The sequence below is a fragment of the Protopterus annectens genome, chromosome 8.part0 (assembly GCF_019279795.1).
Source record: "Protopterus annectens isolate FY-2018-M chromosome 8.part0, PAN1.0, whole genome shotgun sequence".
Lineage (NCBI taxonomy): Eukaryota > Metazoa > Chordata > Ceratodontiformes > Protopteridae > Protopterus > Protopterus annectens.
Genome location: NC_056741.1, coordinates 1,957,598,743 through 1,957,626,290, shown reverse-complemented (window position 1 = coordinate 1,957,626,290; position 27,548 = coordinate 1,957,598,743). Strand labels below are relative to the sequence as shown.

Genomic DNA, 27,548 nt, shown 5'->3' with positions numbered 1-27,548 from the left:
AAATGAGATATCACATTGTAAAAGAGGCATAAACACATAATATTTTATTACATTTTGAAAAAAAAATGAAGGGAGGTAAAATGATACTAAAACTACCAGCAAAAATAGACTAGAACAAACAAATGAAGTAAACATTAAAATGTGGATGAAAATAATACGTTACAAATGCAGTGAGGTTAAAATACACAGGACAAGAAAGAAGAGTAAAGAAATGTGGAGTTAGAACCAATTCCAGTTAGTCTGAAGCCCTGCTGTGATGCAGCTCCACAATCAGAGGTACTGACAGGTTCTTCTGTAAAGACAGCAATGAAACACAGACAGCCACTGCACCAGCAGGAGCCACAAGAGACAATTATTCTCAAGCTGTAGAAGCAGAGCAAAGAATATCAGTGACACTGTTGCACTGAGAAATAAAAAGAAAGCAAGAATACATTATTAAATTTTAAGGGTATGACCCATCCATACCTCTCAACTGTACAGATGTTTGCAGCATATCCAGATTTTTGCCTCATATTTTTGGTCAGTTTTTCATAATTGACAAATCATTGAGGGTTAAAGTCTGAAAATAATGACAAACATTTGAGTACCAGACTTCACAGCCTTCAGAAAATTCATGCTAATGCAAAAGCTATTATTCTATCCATTTTCAATATTTAAAAAGTGTGCCTATTTGTATGCCTTTGTCCCACACGATTGATGGCTTTGTCCATATTTTATGCTCTAAGAGGTATGGACCCATCTGGTATTGGTCTTTGTGACAAAGGGCTCAAGGCCGTAGTGGAAGGACTGGTATCATATTAGTCAAACAATTACAGTAGAAAACACCACTTGAAAAGATTTCTAATTTGCTGATCTATGAATGGTGTGATTAGTAACTTATGGATGAGAGGTAATCACTTGCCAATGTCAGGAAAAGGGCACCAAATATACTCCTCTGTTCATTTTCTAAGTTATTTGTCTTTGTGAGAGTTGATATGGCAACAAGCTGAGTTGGGCAGAACAGATTTCATTACACACAAAAACAGTGTGCAGCTCACACCATGGAATGCCTAAGCATGTCCAGGCCAGTTGTGAGATACAAACTCTCCAGCAGATTCTGGATCTATCTTAGGTATTCCCTCCAGTGGGTTGTCTAGGTGTCCAAACTACCTCAACTGGCTCTTCTTAGTCCTGAGGGAAGATTCTCCTGAATTGCTAATCTCATCACTCTGTCTTGGAGAGGGAGACCAGCCATCCTATGAAGGAACCTCATTTCCACTGCTTGGAAGTATGATCTCATCATTTCAGTTATCATCTAAATTTCATGACCGTATCTGAGGTAGATAGCACAGAATGACAGGAAAATTGCAGGCTTCATCCCACAACCAAGCTTCTAGTTCACCATACACCACAAGCATCCCTCCACTGATTAGTTTCCTGATCCCCTCTACCTTCAGTGATGAACAAGACCCTCAGATACTTAAAAACCTCCACGTGTAGCAATTGCTCTCACTTCACCTGCAGAAAGCAATCTACTTATTTCTGACAAGGAATCATGACGTCAGATATAGTAATGCTGATTTTAATCACAATCACTTCATACTCAGCTGCAAATTTCTTGTGCATGCCACAAATCTGTCACCTGGGGCTACAAGGACAACATCACTTGCAAACAGTAGAGATGCAACTCTCACAACTGTAGACTGAATACTCTCCATCCCTCCTTTTTGATTCACTATCCCGTCCATGAAAATCACAGATATGAAAGGAGACAAGGTGCACTCTTGATGAAGTCATAAACCTTCAGTTAACTTATTCAGCTTAACACAGAACTCCCACTCCACAAAATCATTGAATGAATAGAAAGCATCAGCAGCCCCAGAACTCCATACTGTTGTAGTAGTTGAATTTGGTACAGAAAGGAGCAACAGAACAAAAATACTAGAAGATGTAACTTAAAGGATGGTGTTCTGGTGGTACGGTAATATCAACCCAGAAAAAAACTCAATATAAAATGCAAAAAAACACAAAGTGAGGATAAAAACAGAAGAATTAATTTTCTGCTTTCAAGAAACATAAATGACATAAACACTGGATTACAAAGATCTCTTTTAAGTAGGAAAAGTGATGGAAGTAATAATAAGGTTCTGTAAATTGTTTATGGGAGAATATAACATGATTAAAAGAAATTTGTATCAGCCAACCATTAACTAAGGCAGAGGACAAAGTGCAACTGCCTCCAAAAAAGAATGAGCTTATAGATGTAAACAAAGATGATCAGAGAACCTACCAGGAGAAACCATTTTGGTTTGACATACTTGCGGGAACACCTCATGATCACAGAAACAGATCATTAAAGTTATTACAGGAAATGGTAAAGCTGAGCCCAAGAAAATGCCACAGTCTAGGCCCCCAATCACATTAATAACAGATGAGACAACTGCTGATAATAGCAAGGGGAACTAGAAATAAGACCTAGAATGGAAAAATAGTAACTGTATGTCACTCATACTGAAAAATAAAATGAGCAGCTTAAAAATAAAACGAGCAGCTTAAAAATAAAACAACACAGACAAGAAAGTTATAACTATAATGAGGACATCCCTGGATCCTGGACTCACTCCCATGTATTTAGCACATTGGGCAACGAGTGTCCTTCAGCACTTGTTTCCATAGCAGGTATGGGTTTTACGGGATCAGGTTGCTAGCCCAATACCCAACCCTTCTCAGAAGGTGCACCACACACTTGCGCACACACACACTCACATCTAAGGCCAATTTAGAGTGTCCAATCCAACTACTGCATGTCTTTGGAATGTGGTAGGAAACCAGAGCACCCGGTGGAAACCCACATGTACTAAGGGAGGACATTCAGACTCCACACACAAGGCACCCCAGCCAAGAATTGAACCGGAGAACCTCCTGCTGTGAGGTAACTGCTACACCACTGCTCCTTCCAATCAGGACATTAAAATATTTAATAAATAGGAATATCTGGATATATAAATAATTAGCTTAGATAAAGGAGCTATCAATGACAGTGATTACAAAATAACAGTGAAGAAAGTAAATGAATAATTACGATAAAAGTCAAAGGAATATGGTTTAGTTGCATGGAATAACAATAACTGTGAAGAATTTTACAGACTGAACACCAAAAGGACAACCCTTTAATAGGACTGAGAATGTTAATGTTGACAGACTGAATAATTGATAAAGACTTTTACTAAAAATGTGCATTTTTTTCTGAAAAGACCAGTGTTATATGAATTCAAGTCAACTCTTCAGCTTTCTCTAAGACTGTGAGAGCATTCCTGCACAAAAGTAGATCAGATAGAAGTAAAGAGACTTAAGAACAGGAAAGCCTAAGACAATCTGATGAATACAGGAGCTTTTGAGTTACACGTGTTATAGGGTTGGCTGTTATCTTTCAGTATATGCAGTAGCTTGATTCCAAATTATTAGAAATATTCATTACAAGTCCAAGTTTAAGAAAAGAAAATAGAAGTGCAAGAACTATTAAAAACTGCAGAGCATGGAAAATTATAGAAATGTGAGTTATCTCTGAACACTATTTGGTAAAAAATAGGATATGTACACAGATCAGCATGCCTACAAAAGAAATAAATCAGTGCCTTCATCAACATATTTCTTTTATTAAAACATCATTTGGGCAACTGGAAAAGGACTAAAGGTTGATGTGTTCTAGTGGAAAGTATACTGTAATGCTTACCTGCACATATATCCCAGTTATGCTTAAAAATTTAGCAGATTTGACAACCAATATTTTACTTTTACAATGGGTAATAAGCTGAATAATGGAACAAATATATGGGGTATAGAATTAAACATAGCAGGTCCAAAACAGATACTACTTAGGGATGTCCCAAAAGGATCAATAATGAGTTACTTTCTTTGTGAAGCCATTAGTTTTATTTATAAAACAAATATGTCACCAGAGTAATAGAAATAACAAGTTATGTCAATGCAGAGTACATGGATAACTAAAAAGACCAAATGTTCAAAAGAAATAAATACATTTTAAAGTAAAATGAAAAATAATGACTTTCAGACCAATGTATAAAAACACATAATATGTTTTAAGAGGTTTACTATCAAATGGGCGATTGGACTCTATGAGAGTCATAGTAGTCTGAATCGACCCATTTGGTAGAATCGGAAGAACGAATGCAAAAATGTAGAAATGTATAATTTATTATTTTACATTTGTTGACCGGGCTAGTCTAACTGGATACATGTCCATTTTCAGTAGAGGCCCGGGGAGATAAGCTCCGAGATAGAACAATGAAATTAACAAGATAACATGGAACATGGAATGTAATACAGCATTCGCTGTTGTGACTTTCTACATTTTCATGCAGATCACACTATAGTGGGGATTGGGAAATGTACCCTTTTCCTCACTATAGTGTGATCTCAGAGTTTGTATATCTAAGTAGCAGGGGGTGTGGGGGGGCTTGCCCCCCTGCAAACACATTCTTCATTGTGTGTTGCACAGTAATTCCATTTGCGGAAGTATACTGAATGTTCAAATTTTGTCGAATTCGAACATTCACCACTTCTGCGATTGACTTTTGTTGTTTGCTGCAGTGGATTTTTGTTTATATAGTTTTTACAAACTATAATTCGCTTGCAGTGAGATTGACAAAATGATAGTAAACTGTTTTAAGCTACCCCCACCCCCTAGTCCCACCAATAACAGCAACAATTTGTAAAGATGCAGTAATCTAGGTTAATAAGCATCTCACTTTCAAGGAGCATAGTGATTCATGTGATGTATTTTCATGTTCACAAAATCAAGAATAAAGGATCTTTCAATCCCCTACTTCAGAATGTTACTCAGAATAAAGCTACAGATAATTGCTGTGGACCCTTTATTTAAGAAAGAACAGAAAGAGAATTGAGAGAGTGTGCTACACACACACACACACACACACACACACACACACACACACACACACACACACACACACACACACACACACACACACATGACAATAATCAAAGGGATGAAAAACCTATGCCTACATAGACAAAGTAAAAGCTTTTAAATTGCTTCTTAATCTGCAGAATACTGAACAGACGTCTAATGATGGTCTTTAGCTGTTTCAGCAACACCTAGATTTCTCACCGCCTGCCATTAAATGACTACATTTTGAAACTGAATTAAATGGATGTAGATTTGGAATCTAGAGAACACACTCTGGAAACATGACAGGTATATAACCTGGATTACAGCGAGAGGGAGAAGAACCATGGAATTATTTGCCAGGCAAAATCAAAGAGGTTTCACCTACAGAACTAGAAACTGATTTAAGGCTTGTGAATACCTAGGGTATAGGAAAAGTGTAAATTTTTCAACTGTTGAAGACAGAATAAATGAAACCTTTGTCTGCTAAATATGCAAGCTGGTATATATTTTTTAACTGTACAATTAACTATTAATAATTTTTAAGTAATGCTGTACAGTACAATGCTTGCCTCTGAAAGTTCTCATCTGTGACTGAAGTAATATATCATAGAGGCAGATGATATATCAAAATAAAATGTCAAAAAACTGCTGGAAGGTTTATAACTCCTTATGTTTTTCTTAGGTTGGAATTGATATAGAGAGTTTTCCAGAGTTTGAGGATGATGTTGAATTCACAATGAGGCTGATCTCTGAGCAGTCAGTTTTTTGCCTGCCAGCAAAGGTAACTTGATGATTTAACTGTGAAATACTTGCAGAATGTTAGCGGCAGCAGTAAATGATGTGCATTTTCTAAGGACACCTAGTGCTGTTATTGACCAGTTGTATTCCATGACTGAATTATTTGTTGCTTACCTTCAGATGTCTTAGCAACACATTTCTTTGTAAGTGTGTATCCTAGTTACATAAAGTACTGTTGGACATAGTGCCTTCTCTTTACATGTGTGATTATAACAGTGCTTCAGTAACTCCCTAGTTCTCACTGAACTCTATGTTTTGTTTTGTTGTTTATTTGGGGGGGGGGGCAGAATATAATTTTCTCTGTTGTTGTGCCACTTGTCCCTAGACATGTACAAGGTTGCGGAAAACAGAAGATTTTGTTTTGCCACTAGCAAAAATGTTAAAAATCATTATTATTCCTTTTCCCTTCATAATTTAAGTCCCACCTTTCTGGCTGAAAGAAAAGGATATTATGGATAGACAAATTATGCTTTGAAGTGACTACTTACCACAATGGTGTGAGAATGGATGCTTTATTTGACACATATTGTGGACTTTGTTGCTTAGAATGCCTTATGCTGAGCTAACTATTACATTGTGAATGTTGATGTGTTCTTTGTCTGCTAGTTTAAAGGTCAGAAAGTCTCTGGTTCATTAGAGTCATGACTTTCACTGTATGGTAGCCTGAGGATACCCGGGGTAGTAGAGGAACTGGTTGTCAGACTTTACAAGAGCAAGGCATTCCGGCTGTAACTCTCAAGATAATGATGGGCAATACACCACCACCAGAAATCAGTTAGTGTACACTGTGAGCATCAGGAGGAGCAGATGAATAGCTATCCAGAAGGCTTTGTTACACTGATGTCTGTATTCTTATCTGTGTGTGTGCATGCACCACACATGAGTTTTGTGTTGAAGACTGTTGCATGATACTGGGAACAATTCCTTTCAAGGACAAAGCTGCAAGCAGATTTGTGTTGGACAGTACCTGTTCACAATCTCTTATTTAAACATTTGAGAATACTATCCTCCACACACACCTTTTAATTCATGTATGCTGGTTTTGGAGGGTTAGATAGGGGCCCACTATTACTCTTTAATGGGGGTACTAATGAGGTTAGGGAAATGGTAGTCCACACAGTGGTGCTGTCAGGTACAGCATTTATTGGCTCTCACTATTCAGTTCAGCATGCCGAGTTAGGGCATATATGAAATGGTTGCCATGATTTGAGCTTAGTGCATTTTGCTGTGCCAGAGTTTTCTTATAATGAGTTGTTCTAGATGTAAGCTACCCTGACTTCCTTCACAGCATGGCTGCACTGATATGCAGGGTAACCACTGGCATTTACATGGGTACAAGTCTCATCTGTCTCAGAGATTTCAGAGTTACTGAGTTTCCTGTTGTTGCTCACACCAGGGTAGTAGTAACTTGTTTCTGACTGTGCAGTATATCTTTAGTGAATCCACGCTCAGATTAGTGTCCATGGCAGAATGTCGACTTCACAAATAGTCGACATTCAAAATATCAAGCCCACAACATCAAATGCTGGAAATATTGAACCCAAGCTACAAAACATAATTATATATACCAATTCTGAGATCACACTACAGCAAGGAAAGTGCACAACCCCACTCCAAGCTGCATCATGATCTCAGAAATGAACTACAGGCATTTGTAGACCTGAGTATTTGATATTTGGTGTTCAATATTCTGAAGGTCGACAGCTTTGGCTTTTGACATTCTAAATGGCTCTGTTCAGACTGTTAGGAAATAGTCAGTAAATAATTTGATTAGAAAAGATACAATCTGCTCAGCTATGGCTTCTACTTTATTTTATTTACTTAATGGAATGCTTTTGATTATGACTATTATTTGTATGTGAGTGAAATACTAAGTCCCAGCTAAATTGTCTAAGCAATGTAGAATGCATTCACATTTGTACAATTTATACTTTGAACAGTAAATGCTTCTTATACAAGTATACTCAAGACACTAAAAAAAGATGATTCCAAACTGACTTATTTTATTTCAGTTGTTGCATCCTTAACACAAGTTGGATTTACTGCCACACAGTCTGTTATGCTCAGAGGAGTGCCTCTGTTCCCAATATGTGGCAACCTGAGACTGATTTTAATAAAGTGGAATGAACAAGTATGTCTCACTGTGGATGGGGCCCTGACCCCATAGAAAATACTTTTTCTATTCATTTAAATTTTGGTGAGGTGTCATTTTTGTTAAACTGCATTATATGAAATGGCAGTCATTGAGACCAGATTTGATAAATATTTTCATAGCTGCGCCCTAAAATGGACCATTAAACTGCTAGTAGGCCCGTCATGCATGGCACTGGTGATGTCTGATTTGCAGATAAAGGTAAATTGGTGCACGGCCATGATCATGGGTCTACTTCTAAATTTCAAAGTTTCAAAACATCAAATTTCTTATGGTCAAGACCATAAGATTGAAGTTTTGAAACTTCAAAATGTAAATAAAAAAAGAAAAACATCCTGCACCCCCCACCCCCTGCTAATTAAATATACCAATGCGAGATTATACTACAATGATGAAAATGGTAAATATACTGTTCCATGCTATACGGCGATCTCCATTTCAATGGTTCAAAGTTTCAAAGACCATAAGAAATTTGAAGTTTTGGAACTTTGAAATTTAGAAGTAAACCCATATATAGGTATGTAAGTGTATGTATCAGTGTGTGAAAGTACTCACTAACATCAATATGGAAACTGCCGACAAAATATAATTGACGAAGAAATGTCAGTGGCAAACTGTAGGTGCTCAGAGATACTACATTGAAACATGTAAAATAGAAATCATTTTTTTTATTTTGTAGGGGGGGGGGCTTTCTCCCATGCACTCCTATACCCCCTGCTAATTTTATAAACCAACTCTGAGATTGCACATTAATGGGGGTATGGCATATTTCCCAACCCCATTATTATAGTAACCTCTCACAATTGTCAACTGTTTTTGTCTACCAAAGTGTGTTTTTTCCCCAATAAACATCTTTATTATATTATCATGTGTGACATGGACAATCTTACATTCATATAAATGAAAAACAAGCAAAATTGACACCACTTTAGTTGCAAACATTATACATCACAGACACTATTGAAACAACTGTAGTTGCAAACATTATACATCGCTTATAATCTATCCATTCATTGTCAGTTAAACATTATATGGCTCATTCAAATACTGGCTCTTAAACCTTATTACTTCTCTGCATATATTGTTCCCACAATTCCCATTTTTTTCCTATGTAGTTTGCTCCTTCCCTTTTCTAAAGATCCCAATTCCAGTTGTTTTGTCTTTGTTACTATATTCACTACTTCTAGTAAAGCTGGTCTAGACTTTGATTTACATTTTCTAGTAATTGTTTTTTTGGCAGCCACCATAAATAGACTCAGCAGGGTTTTACTATGTCTAGGCAATTCTGATTCTGTATCATAGCTCAAAAAATCATCTCCCCAGTCAATCCAATCTGTTCACCCAGCATCTCTGACAGAGTGGTTTGTATATAATCCCTAAAGTCTGCCAGCACATTACACTCCCAAAAATTATGTTCCCAGCCACCTCTTTCTTGCCCATTATACCGCCAACACTTGCTATCCACCTGAGACAAATTCTTTGGAGTCTACTTGGGGTATAAAAATGCCTCTGTAAACACTTCCAGGCAAATATCCTAAATCTCCTAGACTTTGTTGCATATTTGTGGGATATACAAATATCCCCCATTGTCTCTTTGTGAATTGCTTATACAGTCTCTCTTCCAATCCTTTCTTAAGCTCCTCTGATTGATTCTTATTATCATGCAATATTTATATGCTCTATTAATTATTCCTTTTTTCAAGGTAACTTCTATTCTAGATTCTATTAAAAACTCTATCAGTGCTGTATTTCATTTAGGACTCCCCTATTTCTTTCTCTTTGCCTATACTCTGATATCAGTCCTTGATAGGGAAGGCAATCTCTAACCTGCAGTCTAAATAAATTCTTGGACTCTTCCCATTCTGTTACCTTTCCCTTTCTAGTTATTTGCTCACAATACCTTGGTTCCTTTGCCAGTTTTCTCCAATAAATTCCAGCCCCCTCTTGCCTATTATCTGTATCCCTAACCACAGTTATCTCTATTGGCAGAATCTCTTTTCTTCATTCTCATGCTGATTTAGTTCTCAGAATAATCTCTGCTATTTCATGAATATAATACTCTGTATGTTTTTTTGTTGCTCTCCTTAAGAGTCTGGATCCAAAATCCCAATGTCTCCTTATTTCTTGAGCCCCCCCCCCCCACTTGTATCATCATCATTCCTTTCCAATTTGAATTAGCAACCGTGTTGCTCTCCCCCTCAAATTGGGTAATCCTAGTCAGCCTTGTTGGATTGAAAGTATCAGCTTATCCCACTTGACCCTTGCTGTCTTCCCTTCCCAGATAAAAACCTTCAACTCTTTTTAATTGCTATCCACAGCTTCTCCTCTGGTTGATAAAAATATGCCTGGCTGTGTATAAAACTAAAGGGACTAAAAACATTTTAATTGCTTTTATCTTAGTATTCATATCCGTATAACAAAGCTTCCAGTTTCTCAATTTTTGTATTATCTACTGTTTAGTCTCTTCCTACATATCATTAGCTGCCACAACAGAGTCATTTCTAATCCATACTCCTAAATAATTCATTTTATCACATCCCCATAAATATCGATATTGTTGGACTATTTTGTATGTGGGTACATAATTTAGCTCTATTGCCATTGTTTTAGCTTCATTAATTTTGTATTCCAAGAAGATATGAAACTGTCTTAAAATGTTCCACAACACTGTCATGTCTTTTCTGGTTTTGTCATGTATAAAATACTATCATCTGCAAATAGAGCCAGCTTTTTCTGATTACCATACCAATTATATCCTTGAATTTCTGAGTCCCTTATTTTCTTTGCCAATGGTTCTAAATATAATGCAAACAGCAAAGGGGAAAGAGGACAACCATGCCTGGTTCCTCTACTCAAGCAGAAGTTATCAAAGATAACTCCACCCATTTTAATTTTAGCCTCCAATCCCTCATATATACTCTGAATCAGCCTTATAACTGTATTAGAGAAAGCAAATGCTTCCATTGCCCTGCTCATGAAGTCCCACTCTACTCTGTCAAATGCTTAATCTGCATCAAGACCCACCAGTAACAGTGGTATTTTCTTATGTTCTGCTTCCCTTTGGATAATCAATGTTCTGTTAATATTGTCAAATGTTTGCATCCCCTCCACAAAACCACACTGAACCATATCTAACAATTTTGCCATTCTTGAAGCCATTATAGTCATAAACACTTTATACTCATGGTTTAGTACAGAAACTGGCCTGTATGAAGCTGGATCTGATGGATATTTACCCTCTTTATGTATTAACATTACCACCCCCTTCTTCCAAGATGCTGGTACTTCTCCTCCTGTTAAAATACTGTTAAACAAAACCTTCCAGATCTTTATCCATTTTTCCCTCCTAGCTTCAAAATGTCCACAAGAATGCCATCTGTTTCTGAGGACTTGGTTATACATGACCATTTTTATCTAATCTCATCCTATCCTAACTGTTAGTAATTGGGCCTCATCTACCTCTAACCTTGGCATATTTAATTCTTCTGTAAACATTTCCATTTGTACCTTTTCTTGATTTTCCATATTTCTCTGCTTTATACAAACTTTCATAAAATTTCCAAAATATTTCCAAAATATTTCTAATACTTCTACACGATCTGTTGTTATCTTCCTTGTTATAGGTTCCCTAAGCTTGGTGACAGCCCTTTCCACTTTCTGTTGCCTGAGTCATTATGCTAATAGTTTTTGTGCTCTAAAATTATTATCAAATAACAGTTACTTAACTGAAACCGTTCTAAACTTGTGCATATTATTGAGGTAATCCCTTATTTTCTGTTTAGCATTCTGCAGTTGCTCCTTTTTTTGTTTTGAGAGATTCCCCCTATTTTCCAATACTTTAACATTTGTTAGTCCCTCTAAATAAGTCTTGTGACTTCTTAACTATATTCCCTTTTCTTTATTTTCACCCTAGTTTTAAACTCCACTTTAATTTTATCTCACTCTCTAGCTATATTTTCAGAAGAAATTTCTATCTTTTCTAGTAGCTCCTGAATTAATTCCAAAACCCATTCCTTAAATTCCTGTCTTTTCAACTGCTAGGTGGGAAAGCACCAGTGCCTCATTTTTTATTTCATTACCTTGCATTTTTATTTTAGTTATTATTGGTGCATGATCTGAAATAGTTATTGTGTGCGTTTTAAAAACTTCAATTAAATGCACATGTTCCTGTGAGATATAAATTCTGTGTAGACTAGCCCAGTTTTTGTATCTTGGAGAATAATATGTAAATTCACTCCAAACTCCTAGTACTGAATTTACATCTTCCATGGCAAACATTTTCATAAATTGTTCAAAAATCTATACCCTCCTTTGTTACATTTTCCCTTCTAAGCCCCCCCCCCCAGACACATCTTCACTATTGCAAACTAAATTCTAGTCTCCACCTATAAGTAATATTCCTTGCTGAAAGCTGATTATTTCTGCCAGAATTTTTGTAAGCTTCATTATGACAGTTTTAGATGGAATGCAAATGCATGCCAGTGTAATCCTTTCCCCTTGCGAGCAGCCTCTTAGTACAATATATCTTTCATTATTATCTGTTTTTTCCTCTTCTCTCACTATTGGAGTTCTTCTTGCAATTAACATAAGTACTCCTCTTTTCCTATTCCTCAGATATTCTGCTGCATAACCCTCCTGAAAACCTTTCTTTAACAAATCCACATGTTCAGTTCTTTCCAGGTGTGTCTCCTGTAGAATAGCTATTTGCACTCTGCATTTTTAATATAGTTCACTACTCTTTCATTTTATGTTTACCTGTAAGACCATTCAGATTGAAAGACATTACAGAAAGCATTTTCTTATATAATTATTATTACCACCTTTTGTGTATAACCATTTTTGTTAAATGTCTAGCTCCAGCTTTTATATTACATACATATACGGTTCATTAGGTTGGTCTTTTAAAAAATTGTTTCTTATCATATCCATTTGAGCTTATGCCACATCTTACATAACTTTTTGTTTTTCTGAAAGCCCTCAAACATAACAAACAATGCCCCAACCTTCCAAAACCTATTAACAACACACAAAACAGTGTACATCTTCGAATATTGACGTTTTTACTTCCTAATAAAAACAAAAGTTCTAAATTAATAGCCACACAGACAGGCTAGAGTTAACCAAAAAGAAAGGTTAGTCATGCTAAGATGCATGGTACAGCCTGTGCTATTAGTAAGTGTTATTTGATTTTGGTTATCTTTATAGCTCTCTCAGCAGAGAAAACACTTGAATGCTTTCAGTAAACACTTTCTCCAAGCCATTTCTTTTTATCAAATTGTCTTCTAGTGACATGCAAACCAGACACAAAACTGCTAAGGGTATTTTGTTTACCAGAAAAAAAGCCTTATAATATTCTATATTATTTTTCATTTACATGCTTTCTAATAAAGTTGTTATTGAATAACACCTATGGTGTTAACCCAATCATTTCCTTATGCAAGCATGGGAAAAAGCACAATGATTTTTTTTGTCATACTCTCTTAACCAGAGTTTTCCTCTCCCCTCCCCCATTTTTTTACATTGCAATGCCTACATTTCTTAAAACTGAAGAAGAAGGGAGAAAAAACAGATAAAAAAAGAAAATCCCCCCAAAAAGCAAAAAAGCATCTCTTTATATTAGTATCCCCACTGCATTTAAAAAACTGATAGAACTTTACTTCAAGCCTAATTGGTTTTGTCTTATCTTTAAAACTCTCCCAGCTGGTAAAACCCCCGATTGCTTTCAGAAAACATTATGTCCTAGCCAATTTCTCTTTCTTTTTTCCTTCTCCTCAGCCAATCCCCTTCCACCAAACTGTCTCCAGTTTCTCTTTATCAGATTGTCACCATGGAGACATGAGAACCAGACAGCCAGTTTCTCTTTATCAGACTGTTTCCATGGAAACAGGAAGACCAGCTGCAGAATTGCTACTAAGTATAGATTTATTTGCTAGAAAAAGACCCACAATATTCAAAATTATTTTTAATTTACTTGCTCTCTCTTAAACCTAATCAATCTGAAGTCCGTAATCCAGTAATTTCCCCATGCAAGAATGAAAAAAATCATATTAATTTTAACTTTGTCATGCCTTTTTAACCAGGATCTTTTTTATATTGCATTGCATATATTTCTCAAAACTGTACAAGAAAAAAAGAGAGAAAAGTAGAGAAAAAGAAAAACAGCACCTGTTTACAATCCCCATTACACTTAAAATAGCATGCAAAGAAAACCATACACCACAAATACATTACTATTCAGAAAATAAAATGTTTCCTTTACTTACAGTTAACTTTCTCCCCTCTTTTCCCCTCATCAAAGCATTTTTCCAAACATTAATGACATGAGGTAGGGCATATCCTTTAGAGTTCTCCATAAATTTAACACATTTTGAAAAAGTCCAATATTAACAGATTTTCTTGTTCTGTCATATTTCACAAATATAATTATTGCACTGTAATCCCAAATTAAGTTACTGGTTTTATTACTGTTCTTCTCCATCACCCAGGTCCTATCTCTGCTTCATTTCCAATGTAGTTTCAATTCTTCTAGTCAATTCTTGTGTTCCCTTCCTTCTGTCTAATATTTTCCACTGAGATACTGGAAAAGGATTAACATACTGGAAAAAGATTAACAGGTACAGTCTCTCTGTGGTCTTTATTACCAGAAAAACAAGAAGCAGCATTTCCTTCTGTTTCACAGCTCACTTTTTGTTGGACAAACTTTTGTATTTCCTCCTTGGGAATGATTTTGTCCCACCAGGGAGGAATACCTTAAACACAGCTGGATACAGCAGTATGAATTTCACACTTGTGTCTTGACATTCCCTGAATAGTGGAATGAATGTACTCCTCTTCTGCCTGGTGTACAATGAGTAATCATTCTCCACAAACACTCTGCTATTTCCCACTTTTAGTATTTTGTCCTTCTGCCACAGTTTTGTCAGAATCACCTCCTTTTGCTGGTAGGATTGCATGTTTACTATTAAAAGTCTAGGCTGCTTTCTTAAAGCTAGGTTTGGCGCATACACATGATGTGCCCTTTCAACTAACAACTCCTGCTGTGGAGTAGCAGTCCTGTTGCTTATTTGTGCTGTCATAAAATTAATACAGTCTGTTCCTTCCAGCTTCTCTGATATAGCTGAAACTCTCAGGTTTTCCCTATGTGCTCTGTCCTCTAATTCTATTATTTTTTGAAACACCTCTTCCTGAGCAGTCTTATATTCAGCCAGCCTTTCCTTCATTTTGAACTCTGATTTTTGCAGCTGTATCATCTCATCTGAATATCTGTTTAAAGCTTCATCCATTTTTTCCTGCCTTTTGTTGTTTGTGTTGATATACTTCATCAGTGTTTTGTCTATTTCAACCAGGTTTGTATGCAGTTGTCTTATATCTTTCTGTAGGTTATTGGAAGTCATGTCTGAAGGTTACATGGCTTTTTGCTGAAAAGCTGCAGAACTTTCCTCAGTCAGTGTTTCTTCCTCACTTTTTGTAGCCATTTTTTCCAGGTCTTCTGTATTTCTTTATTCCTGGTATATATGCAGTGCACTTATTAGCAAGTTACTGAAATTTACCCATAAACACAAGACCACTGCCCTTCTCTGCTGTGCTTCTGTTTTCACACTGGGAGAGCTAGAAACAAGCTGTTACTCAGTGTGGAGCCATCTTGAATGTCTCTTCTATCAAAGTGTGTTGACAAAATTGAAGTTTGACTGATATAAGTGCTCCTATATATCTATATCTATCTATTGATATATAGATGCTTCGGTTGACAGTGTGTTTGGTTGACATCTGTTCAGTTGACTGTTTTTGGTTGACTAATGAGACTGTCAACAGGTGTGTAATATCACACAATTCTTGGGGTTTGGGACTATTCCCTTTGCTCAATTTTTTGCAATTTCATAGTTATTATATATAGTTTGCTGGGGGGGGGGGGTTGTCTGTCGTTGTTTTCAGTTTTGCATGCTCCAAATTTGTTTTTCAGTACATGCATATCTAGCACATCGACATTCGCCTTTTCATCATACTGTGGTGTCAGTTTTGGAATGTCGACGTAAACTAGTATAACCATACACAAACACACACATACATACCTACATATGAGTTCAGGGAAGAGTTAAGACAGGCACTGGGTGGCAGTGAAGAGTTACCAAATAGCTGGGTAACTACAGCAGAGCTAGTAAGGGAGATGGCTAGAAAGGTGCTTGGTGTGTCATCTGGAAAGAGGAAGGAGGACAAGGAGACCTGGTGGTGGAATGAGGAAGTACAGGAGAGTATACAAAGAAAGAGGTTGGTGAAGAAGAAGAAGTGGGATTGTCAGAGAGATGAAGAAAGTAGACAGGAGTATAAGGAGATGAGATGCATGGTAAAGAGAGAAGTGGCGAAGGATAAGGCGTATGAAGAGTTGTATGAAAGGTTGGACACTAAGGAGGGAGAAAAGGACCTGTAGCGAATAGCTAGACAGAGGGACTGAGCTAGTAAAGATATGCAGCAGGTAAGGGCGATAAAGGAAAATGAGGGAAACATATTCACAAGCTCCACGTGGGTTTACAGAGTGGTCCTAGCAGCAAGGAACTCGAAAAAGTGGCTACCTTCTGGATTTAAGTATATTTGCTTTTTTTTCACTGGAAATAGCTTCTGTTGCTTACTTTAAACTAGCCTGAACTGTTTTTTTTCTGATTACTGCATTTATTTTTAAATCTGCACTTAAAGTTACATTTAGTCGAATTTAATCGAAAGTTTGCTTGTTTGTTTGTTTAATTTAACTGTGGAGGCTGCCCACTAAAGTGGGCTAGCCTGTGTAACTAATTTATTACTGTCTCTGCAGTTTCTGTGTATTTCTACAAAAAAACAAAAAAACAAAAAAATAATCCTTGTTTTCCCGCCTTTCTCGACTAGTTTAGACCAGTATACAGGCATTGCTGTATTCTGGGCTGTGGTGTAGTTCCTGTGTTGTCCATTACCTTACTTAGATAGAAGGAAGTTTCTTTGCTCAACAGTGGGAGTGGGGAGCCTTGAGCAGCCTACCTGTACTTGGGGGAAGTGACCTCAGCACAAGAAGCTGTAGTAATTGGTTGTTTGGGACCATTCCTAGCTCTTTTGTAGTTCACTGCTTAAAATCCAACTCTGGGTGTTTTTTTCTGGCTATACTGCTCAGACAAGCTCCACGTGAGTTTACAGAGTGGTCCTAGCAGCAAGGAACTCGAAAAAGGGACTACCTTCTGGATTTAAGTATATTTGCTTTTTCTTCACTGGAAATAGCTTCTGTTGCTTACTTTAAACTAGCCTGAACTGTTTTTTTTTCTGATTACTGCATTTATTTTTAAATCTGCACTTAAAGTTACATTTAGTCGAATTTAATCGAAAGTTTGCTTTCTTTGTTTGTTTAATTTAACTGTGGAGGCTGCCCACTAAAGTGTGCTAGCCTGTGTAACTAATTTATCACTGTCTATGCATTTTCTGTGTATTTCTACAAAAAAAACAAAAAAACAAAAAAATAATCCTTGTTTTCCTGCCTTTCTCGACTAGTTTAGACCAGTATACAGGCATTGCTGTATTCTGGGCTGTGGTGTAGTTCCTGTGTTGTCCATTACCTTACTTGGATAGAAGGAAGTTTCTTTGCTCACCAGTGGGAGTGGGGAGCCTTGAGCAGCCTACCTGTCCTTGGGGGAAGTGACTTCAGCACAAGAAGCTGTAGTAATTGGTTGTTTGGGACCATCCCTAGCTCTTTTGTAGTTCACTGCTTAAAATCTGCGTTTGCACGGCTTTGCGCGGTCGTGCGCATAGCACAGCGCCGGTTAAACAAGGTTAAACTTTTTCTGGCTCCGCCAAGTCTGCTCTTCAATTTTTCCCTTAGAACTGTTCTACTTGCAATCTAAACAGCCTATACTCTATCTGAAAAGCTCAGCACTTGCTCCTAAAGCATTTTTATACAGGTAAAGCACTCTTAAACAAAAGGAAGTACTTCATTCACCTAAATTCTGTTGAGTACACATCTCCCTATAGGTCCTTTCTGACTCAGTTACACAGCAATCTTTTTCACTATTTCTAGCATGTCGAAGGGTCAGTTGCTGGCGTCCTCTCCTGTTCAGCTGGTGAATCTGGGAATCTTGAGGCAATGTTACACTTGCCTCATGTACACAGACAACCATCTCCTCCTCCTAACAAATACAAATATATGCGAGAGATGCAACTATATAGCCAAACTGGAGGCTGAGCTCTCTCAATTCAGAACTGGCAAGACCAGTCAGGAGGAGAAGGTAACCACGCACACCACAAACCCAGTCTCACATAGAACTATCACAACAGCAAACCAAACACATAAACACACAAAAACATACTCGGAGGCGCTGATTAAAAATCTACCAAAACAACAGAGGCCTCCAAAGCAGACACCCAAGCAACCACCACCTCAAGACATAGCACATGCAACACATAGTTCACAAAGTCAGTGTGCTAAACAGTCACAGCCCTTAAGGCCAAACAACATGCCAGACACACTTGTAATAGGTGACCCCATAGTCAGACACACTGACGTCCCGCTCACCAGACTGAACAAGGAAAAGGTCACAGTAAGCTGCCTGTCGGGAGCTAGAATCCGCCACATAACACAAGCACTCAGGTCACTCCACAGCAAGTACAAATATGACTCAGTCATTGTACATGCAGGTGTGAACGACCTGAGACGTACCTCCCTGGACTACATGAAAAGAGACATAGAGGAGCTCTCTGATTATGTAGCCCAGGCGGTATGACCCTGACCCTGAGCAGCATCTTACCCTCACCAAGAATGATGCCACAGTACAAAGACAAAATGATCAGTTTTAACAATTGGCTTAATTACTGGTGTCATTCTAAGGGGATCCAATGTCTGTCTGCTTGGGATGACATGCTTGACAAGCCACGCTGCTTTGCAAGGGATGGCTTGCACCTGTCACCCCTGGGCTTCCGGATATTGGCCAAGGCTCTTGCCACCCCCATAGTGCCTTTTTTAGGCAAGGCTCAAATGACAAACCTACCTCCCTAGAAAACACAAGTGGAAAAAAACTAAGGGTAATGCTGCTCAATGCCAGAAGTGTAAACCTCAAGATGCATGCCCTCGAAGCCCTCCTCAGTATGGAGAACACTGATGTCTGTGCAGTGACTGAAACCTGGTTCAAGGCTCCTGAGAGCACCCCAGCATTATCAGGTTTTACCTCATATCATGCTTTCCGGCCCCAAAACTTGGACCGAACCACAAAAGGAGGAGGAGTATCCATTTTCATCAAAGATACCCACACCTCCAGGTTAGTGGCAACGCACGAAGCATCGGAGACTATCCAGGTGCAACTAACCATAGGCAAAACTGCCTTACAGTTTGTAGCATGCTACAGACCACCCTCTCAAACTCCACACAGCCTTCCTGAAGACACTGGAGAGTATGAATATCTCTCCAAATACCATCATTTTGGGAGACTTCAACTACCCAAACATAGACTGGGAACATTACTCAAGCCCCAACACCCTAGCCCAAAGGTTCTAAGAATTCATAAACTCAAATGCAATGGAACAACTAGTCACCATTCCCACAAGAGGAGACAATATACTAGACCTGATCATCAAAAACATGGGGACAAAATACTCCACACCGGAAGTATATCCCTCTTTGGTAAGATCAGACCATAAATTAATCTCACTGGAAATCCACATCCCGCCCCCACCCCCTGCACAAAAGACCACAGTGAAGAACTTCTCAAAAGCAAACTTCACACTTCTTAAGACTGAAGTGGTATCCTTCAAGGCCCTTGGGCCAGTGGAAACCACAACCCACACTGCTGAATCCTTTGCAAATGCCTTCTATGGGCACCTTCAAGAATGCATGGATCATGCAATCCCAAATAAAACCAAGACCCATTCCCCCAAAGGCAGGCGCCCGGTCTGGTGGACCCCAGCCATAAACAAACTTTACACAGGAGGAGGAAGCTACTACATGACAGAGCAAAATCCTTAAAAGGGAAGGCGTCTCTGATCAGTACTAGCAAAAAACTACGATCACTCATAAAATCATCCAAGGCCAACTTTGAGAGAAAAATCGCAAAAGACACAAAAGACAATTACAAGGCATTCTTTAGCTATGTTAGAAACCTGGGTGGAAACTCCCAGATATGCTCAGAGTTACTCCAAAATGACACAAAATACACTGAACCCACTGACATTGCCAACATTCTGGCAGACAGGTTCAGTGCAAATTTCTCCTCCCCCTCCCCCCCAAAAGGAGAAATAACTATCCCAGCAGAGTGTAGCCTCCCTAACATCTCAGATGCCCAGGTGAGAGCCGCCCTCTCTAAAGCTAAAAACACAGCATCAATGGGACCGGATGGTGTCCCGGGCTGTGTGCTACATGAACTCAAAGAGGAACTAAACCCACACATAAGGCTGCTGTTTAATCTTAGCCTTACTACAGGATACGCACCTAAAGAGTGGCGTACGGCAACAGTGGTCCCACTTCACAAAGGCGGTGCTTCTACGGACCCTGGAAATTACCGCCCCATAAGCTTGACGAGCCTGGTCTGCAAAGCTATGGAGAGGATCATTATGGAACTCATAAACAAAGACATTGGGGACCTACAGACATTGGATCCTACCCAATTTGGCTTTGTCAAGGGCAGATCCTGCCTTTTGAACTTGGTCGACTTTTTTGAAACAGTCACTAAGGCCATTGATGAGGGTAAGGCAGTTCACACAGCCTACCTTGACCTTGCAAAAGCCTTTGACACAATACCCCACTCGACAAACTCACCAGCTTAAATGTAAACCCATATGTCACAAGATGGGTTGCAAACTGGCTCAAGGACAGAACCCACAGGGTCAGAGTTGCTGGAGCTATGTCAGACTCTAAGCCAGTCACAAGCGGTGTCCCACAGGGCTCAGTCCTGGGACCCCTCTTGTTCGGCATTTATTTTTCCGAGGTACAGGCAAACATAGGAGGATTGTGGCTGACAAGGTTTGCAGATGACTGCAAACTGGGCGCCATAATTGATACTCCAGCGGACACAAACATCCTTCAGAGAGGCCTCATAGAAATGGACAATTGGTGCCAGAGCCATGGCCTTAAGCTGAACGCCAAAAAATGTATAGTCATACCCTTTGGGAAAAACAAGGTACCGACAAATTACCACATAGGCGGTAATCCATTAAGTACGGAAGAGGTAATCAGGGACCTAGGGACCCAGGTTGACAGTAACCTCTCATTTGACACTCACATTGCCAAAGTGGTTAGGAAGACCTTCTATATTGCCCACCTTATCATGAAGGGTTTCACATCTAGATCAAGAGAGGTCATTGTGCCCCTGTACTCTTCTCTTATCAGGCCAATGATTGAGTACAATGCCCCATTTGGGATGTATCTCACCCGACACCTGCAGCAGTTGAAAAGACCCCAAAAGTTCCTCACCAAGAGGATAAAGGGTCTTAAACATATGTCATATGCTGCCCGACTGAAAAAACTCCAGCTCTATTCAGTCGCATACCGCCTACTCAGAGGTGATCTGTGCCTGACGTACAAGGCCATGTCCAATCCTGAATTAATGGACATGCTCCACCTCAGAAAATCCAAATCCATCAGAGCCATGAGAACAAGTGACTTAAACCTCAACACAGAAATAAATAGGATGTGCTGGAGGGACAGATTCATAACCCAGAGGCTCCCTACACTCTGGAACAGAATCCCAGTCCATGTTAGGCAGAGCCCCTCACTGACTCTATTCAAGAGAAATCTCAATGAGTGGATGGGAGATCGTAGGTTTACCCCGGGGGTCATCTCTGTGTCACTACTAGACAGAGACATAGTAAACTAAACCTTAAAAGGGCGTAGTATTCTCATCCTAAGGGGTGGTGTAAGCCACATACACTCTGGCTAGGCTTATAAATGCCTTAGGGCAGATAGCCTAGTACGAACCTATGAACCTATGAGAGTGTGTTGAGCAGATGGAAAGAGTACTTTGAGAGGCTGATGAATGAAGGGAATGAGAGGGAGAGGAGGTTGAATGATGTGTGATAGTGAATCATGAAGTGCAGTGGATTAGCAAGGAGGAAGTAAGGACAGCTATGAAGAGGATTACGAATGGAAAGGCTGTTGGTCCAGATGACATACCTGTGGAAGCATGGAGGTGTTTAGGAGAAATGGCAGTGGAATTTTTAACTAGATTGTTTAATGAAATCTTGGAAAGTGAGAGGAGGCCATGGAGAAAAAGTGTTTTGGTACCTATCTTTAAGAGTAAGGGTGATGTGCAGAGCTGTAGTAACTATAGAGGGATTAAATTGATCAGTCACAGCATGAAGTTATGGGAAAGAGTAGTGGAAGCTAGGTTAATAAGGGATATGATGATTAGTGATCAGCAGTATGGTTTCATGCCAGGAAAGAGTACTACAGATGCAATGTTTGCTCTGGTAGTGTTGATGGAGAAGTACAGAGAAGGTCAGAAGAAGTTGAATTGCGTCTTTGTGGACTTAGAGAAAGCATATGACAGGGTGCCTAAAGAGGAATTGTGGTATTGTATGAGGAAGTCAAGAGTATCAGAGAAGTATGTAAGAGTGGTACAGGATATGTACGAGGGTAGTGTGACAGCGGTGAGGTCTGTGGTGGGAATGACGGATGCGTTTAAGGTGGAGGTGGGATTACATCAAGGATCAGCTCTGAGCCCTTCTTTATTTGCAATGGTGATGGACAGGTTGACAGACGAGATCAGACAGGAGTCCCCATGGACTATGATGTTTGCAGATGACATTGTGATCTGTGGTGAGAGTAGGGAACAGGTGAAGGAGACCCTGGAGAGGTGGAGATATGCTATAAAGAGATGTGGAATGAAGGTCAGCAGGACTAAGACAGAATATATGTGTGTGAATGAGAGGGAGGATAGAGGAATGGTGAGGATGCAGGGAGTAGAGGTGGCGAAGGTGGATGAGTTTAAATACTTGGGATCAACAGTTCAGAGTAATGGTGAGTGTGGAAGAGAGGTAAGGAAGAGAGTACAGGCAGGGTGGAGTAGGTGGAGAAGAGTGTCAAGAGTGATTTGTGACAGACAGGTACCAGTAAGAGTGAAAGGGAAGGTCTACAAGAGGGTAGTGAGACCAGATATGTTGTATGGGTTGGAGACGGTGGCATTGACAAAAAGGCAGGAGTCATAGCTGAAAGTGGTAGAGTTAAAGATGTTAAGATTTGCACTGGGTGTGACAAGTATGGACAGGATTAGGAATCAGTATATTAGAGGGTCAGCTCAGGTTGGAAGGTTTGGAGACAACGTCAGAGAGGCGAGATTGCATTGGTTTGGACGTGTGCTGAGGAGGGATGCTGGGTATATTGGGAAAAGGATGCTAAGGACAGAGCTGCCAGGTAAGAGGAAGGCCTAAGATAAGGTTTATGGATGTGGTGATAGAGGACATGCAGGTGGTTGGTGTGACAGAGCAATATGCAGAGGACAGGAAGAAATGGAAACAGATGATCTGCAGTGGCGGCCCCTAATGGCAACAGCCGAAAGAGAAGAAGAAGATGTTGCATCTAATCCATAATTTCACAAATATTTATATAGACCCTTATTGTTACCCTTTACATTTTTAGCAAGTTTTATTTTCTGAGAAGATCTTGATGTATATATTAATTTAGAAAAATATATATATATATTTTAATCTGCTATAAATTCTCTTAATAACTGTGTTTGGATGATCCTTACAATATCGCCTTAGTGCTTTATTTTTTTTATTTTGCCTTAGATAGTTGATTATTCCAGCAGGAAAAACAAGTAGCTCTGCCTCTGGTTCAATAAAGATCTCCAGTTGGAACATAGTATTCAGTCAGACTAGATACATATAAAGGTATAAAGCAATTAAAAAAAGATAGAACAGAAATTTGTTTATAACACATGGCATCTCAATATAATACCACTAAAAGCATTCGGCCGTCTATGACTAAGTTGTACACAAACAGAAAAAAACAAGTTAACAGTTTACCTCTTGTCCCTAAAAGGAAATTAAGAGGACCTCAAGCTTTTAAAGGAAATCTTTTAATACACACTGAAGCTATTTAATTTTGTTATAAAACCAAATGTACTGTTGGTCCCTGTCTTACTTTGAGAAATATCATATTATAATTCAAATTTCAGAAGAATATAAAACTATTAATCAAAACCATGCATGTTGAAGTAAAAAAAATAATACAGCACTGGCAAATAGTAAAGAGTTAAAAAAAATTCTTAAGGGAGCAGAATCAGCCATACTGGGGACTCGGCTACTGAACCACGTTTTAATATATTAGATGCAAAAATGATTGCATGTCTGAAAAAGTTAAATACTCTACTACAGCAATCTTGAATGAAGAGCTCTGTCTGGCAGGCAGCATTTTGAGCTCACTGGCATCACCTTAGCAAGTGCATTAGATAATCAGATGATAGGCAAACTACTACTGCAAAATTATTTTCTGATAAAATCATGCTAAAATGTCTCATTTACTTACGCATCTTAACTTACCCAGAATTATATTTATTATAAAAGGAAGTAACCCAGCATGATTAGTGGCTGGGGTGTCAATTTTTTTCTATTAGCTATATTAGAACTTTAAATATTACTTTCACCACTACAATTCAGTTGTACCATTTAATTACAATACCAAAGTTCTAATATGTGCATTAAGTAAATATTGTCGAATGTTTGAGAAAACGTTGTACTTTAAACAGCATAAAGTATACTGCCGTTCCTTTGAAAATGAAAAAGAATCAAATACATCAAACTACATTTCAGCCTTTGGCCCTATGGCACAGAAGGATAAGCACTGACTATACCCCAGATGACCTGTGTTTGACTAGCAATGTGGGTGATGGAGGGACTGGGCAGGGGAAGGTGGGAGTGAAGAACTGATGTCAGGTCACTCTTCCTGCATGGAGGGTGGCTGCCTAGGCTCACTGCAATAGCAGCATTAAGAGCCTAGTGAGCTCCGTGCTGCTAGTGGTATACCGACTTGCTGAGAGATTGTACATGCATCTCCAGAAAGCATCCATTGCGGAGCTCACAAGACTGCTGCTGGGGGAGAGAGGTGGCTATGGTACACTTCCCAGCAGCAGTATGATATAGCAGCAGCATCCTCAATCTCCTCACTGGTCCTGCACATGGTTTGGATTGAGCACAGCAGAGTTTAATGTGGGCCCAGTAGGCCCAGCGACTGAGGAAAAGAGATGGTGGCAGATGATGGTAAGCATCAGGAAAATAGAAGAGGGGAAACCTACATCTGTACTGTGGTAAAATCATGTTGCAGTTTCTGCAGGCTACAGAATCAGTGGAAATATGTTTTCATTCTCAGAATAGGCTTTTGCTAACCATTTTTCTAAGGTTTATTTTGCAGGAGAAAACATTTATGAAATATAATAGTTCTATAACAGAGTGGTATAGTACATTTTCTCAAAACCTTAACAGAATAAAGAATGTAGAGAAGTTTAGTACCCCTTTACACCCCCCAAAAAAGGCATCAGGAAGCCAACCACAAACAAGCAAACACATAGCTATAAGTCATCTAAGTAGCAGAGCTGTTTATTAGAAACAAAGTATAAGCTGGAAAAGCAGTCAGAAGAATTCACTGTTGTTATATGGAAATGTATATGGCTTCCAGATTAGCCATCATTGACAGCTGATTAAGAAGGAACCTATTTTAGAGGAGGTACCCTCAGTTTTGTATGGTGACCCAGTGACCTGGTTGTAGGAGGGATTTTTATAAGCAATGGGTGATTCAAATGCATCAAACTAAAGTGCCTGCCCTGTTAATTTGAAAACAGATTGGATAGTCAAAGCACACATGCCTGAAATTCATTCCCTGTTGCTTCAGAAGTTAAAATCATTAAGTAGGAGTTTGTATGTGGCAAGCTAGCAGTGGTATAAAACAGTTTAAAAAGATATAACAGAAGTTTGTTTATAAACATGGCATTTCAACCTACTGCGTAATACCACTAAAAGCAATTGGCATTCTGTGACTGTTAAGTTGTATACAAACAACATAGTATAATCAAGTAAGGCCTCTACCTGCTGTGAGACATTATTTGTCCTAACTGATGCCAGTAGGAATTTTATCAGACTATGCACATTGAAAATCAGCTTGGCTCTTTGTTTGACAAGGTGTATATTCTTTCCATATAAAATTAAATTATCCATGGGAGCAAGTGTTACTTAGTAAAAAAGTCCTGGCTATTAAATTAATTAAAAGGAATTACTCTGGGTCTCACCATACACTTGAACTTGCAAACATTAACAGAGCAAAGGCAAGTTCACAATATTACTGAGTGAAGTGAAGATGGTACACCGTAAAAAGCAAAACACAAAAAACTGACTTCCTAATATCCTGCTCACCTACTCAGACCTTTGCACACTTTGCATAAAACAGTTATAAGAAAAGTCCTCCCAAATATCATTCATACAATAACATGTTCTACCTGTTGTGTGAGTTCATGCAATAATAACAATGCACCATTGAATGAACTTAAGGAATGTTCATTTTATCCTCTGCAGTCACATAGTACACTCTGGTGAAAAACACCTTCATTGATAAGTAAAGTGAGCATTACCCCAGCTGAACCCACTAATAATGTGAATTTTTTGGAAAGAAAACACATTCAGTATTCAGAAAAAAGCTAACATGTCGGCCAGACTCTAAAAGCCTAGCTGTCAGTGTGACTTCCTCTAGTATAAGCCTGATTTATAGAGTGTCCTTACAGAGGAGTTAGTCACTCACACTGAGAGTAAGTCTTTTGGAATCTGGCCCTCAGATGATAGTAAGTTGGAACTACAAGATGGTCAAACCGGAAGCCATAACAAAAACTAAAACAGCTGACGTAGCTGGATACAATAGATGTGCTTAAAGCAAGACACTCAGACATTTGTGTTCTTCATAAATCTAAACAAACATTTTATCTTAGTAGCACTTCCTATTTCATTTTTGCTTTTACTTCCATTTTGTCAGAACATGAATTTATGTAGTCCAATACAAAAGGCCTGGTGAGGGGCATGGTTAAAGATCATTCATAAAATTTACTAGCTCTATACCAGAGTGGATCTTCTCAGAAAATCTTAAAAGAGGAATGAAGACAGTGGCAGATGACAAAGGAATTTGCAGAAGGGTGTATGTGGGGGGTGTGGGACAGTCTGGAAAGTAGACTGCTGAGAGTGTTTGGAAAGAAGAAAAGGAGACCAATGGGAGTGGGGGTGCTATGCAGTGCTAGTCTTAAATGAATATCTGGAATTAGTTCTTGCCTGCCTACCTTCCCACCTCAAAAAAAAGTCAACTTTTGTGTATCCCTCTGGTATTATATAAAAAAGAAATATCAAGGAAATATCATGGAACTTATAAGCAAAGACATTGGCAACCTTCAAACACTGCACCCCACCCAGTTTGGGTTTGTGAAGGGACAATCTTGTCTCCTGAACCTGACTGACTTCTTTGAATCAGTCTCCAGAGCTGTGAACAAGGGTAAGTTGGCCCACACAACCTATCTGGACCTCGTCAAGGCCTTCAACACCATCCCCCACTCTGGAATCATAGATAACTTACTAAGCTGGGCATTAATCTCTACGTCACTCAATGGGTTGCCAACTGGCTTACTGACAGAACCCACACTTTAAAAGTAGCCAACTCCAAATCCAGCTCCAGATGAGTGACAAGTTGAGTACCTCAGGGTTCAGTCCTGGGACCGCTCTTGT

The 27,548-nt window shown here is 38.8% G+C and overlaps 1 protein-coding gene across 2 annotated transcripts in view; it reads left to right on the top strand.

Moving 5' to 3' along the window:
* Positions 1-27,548, top strand: part of TAT (tyrosine aminotransferase) — a 261,202-nt gene that overhangs the window by 222,646 nt on the left and 11,008 nt on the right. For both annotated transcript variants that reach the window (XM_044081482.1, XM_044081481.1), the window contains exon 11: positions 5,595-5,693. In XM_044081482.1, coding sequence (XP_043937417.1) covers positions 5,595-5,693 — 99 coding nt within the window. The remainder of the gene's footprint in view (positions 1-5,594; positions 5,694-27,548) is intronic.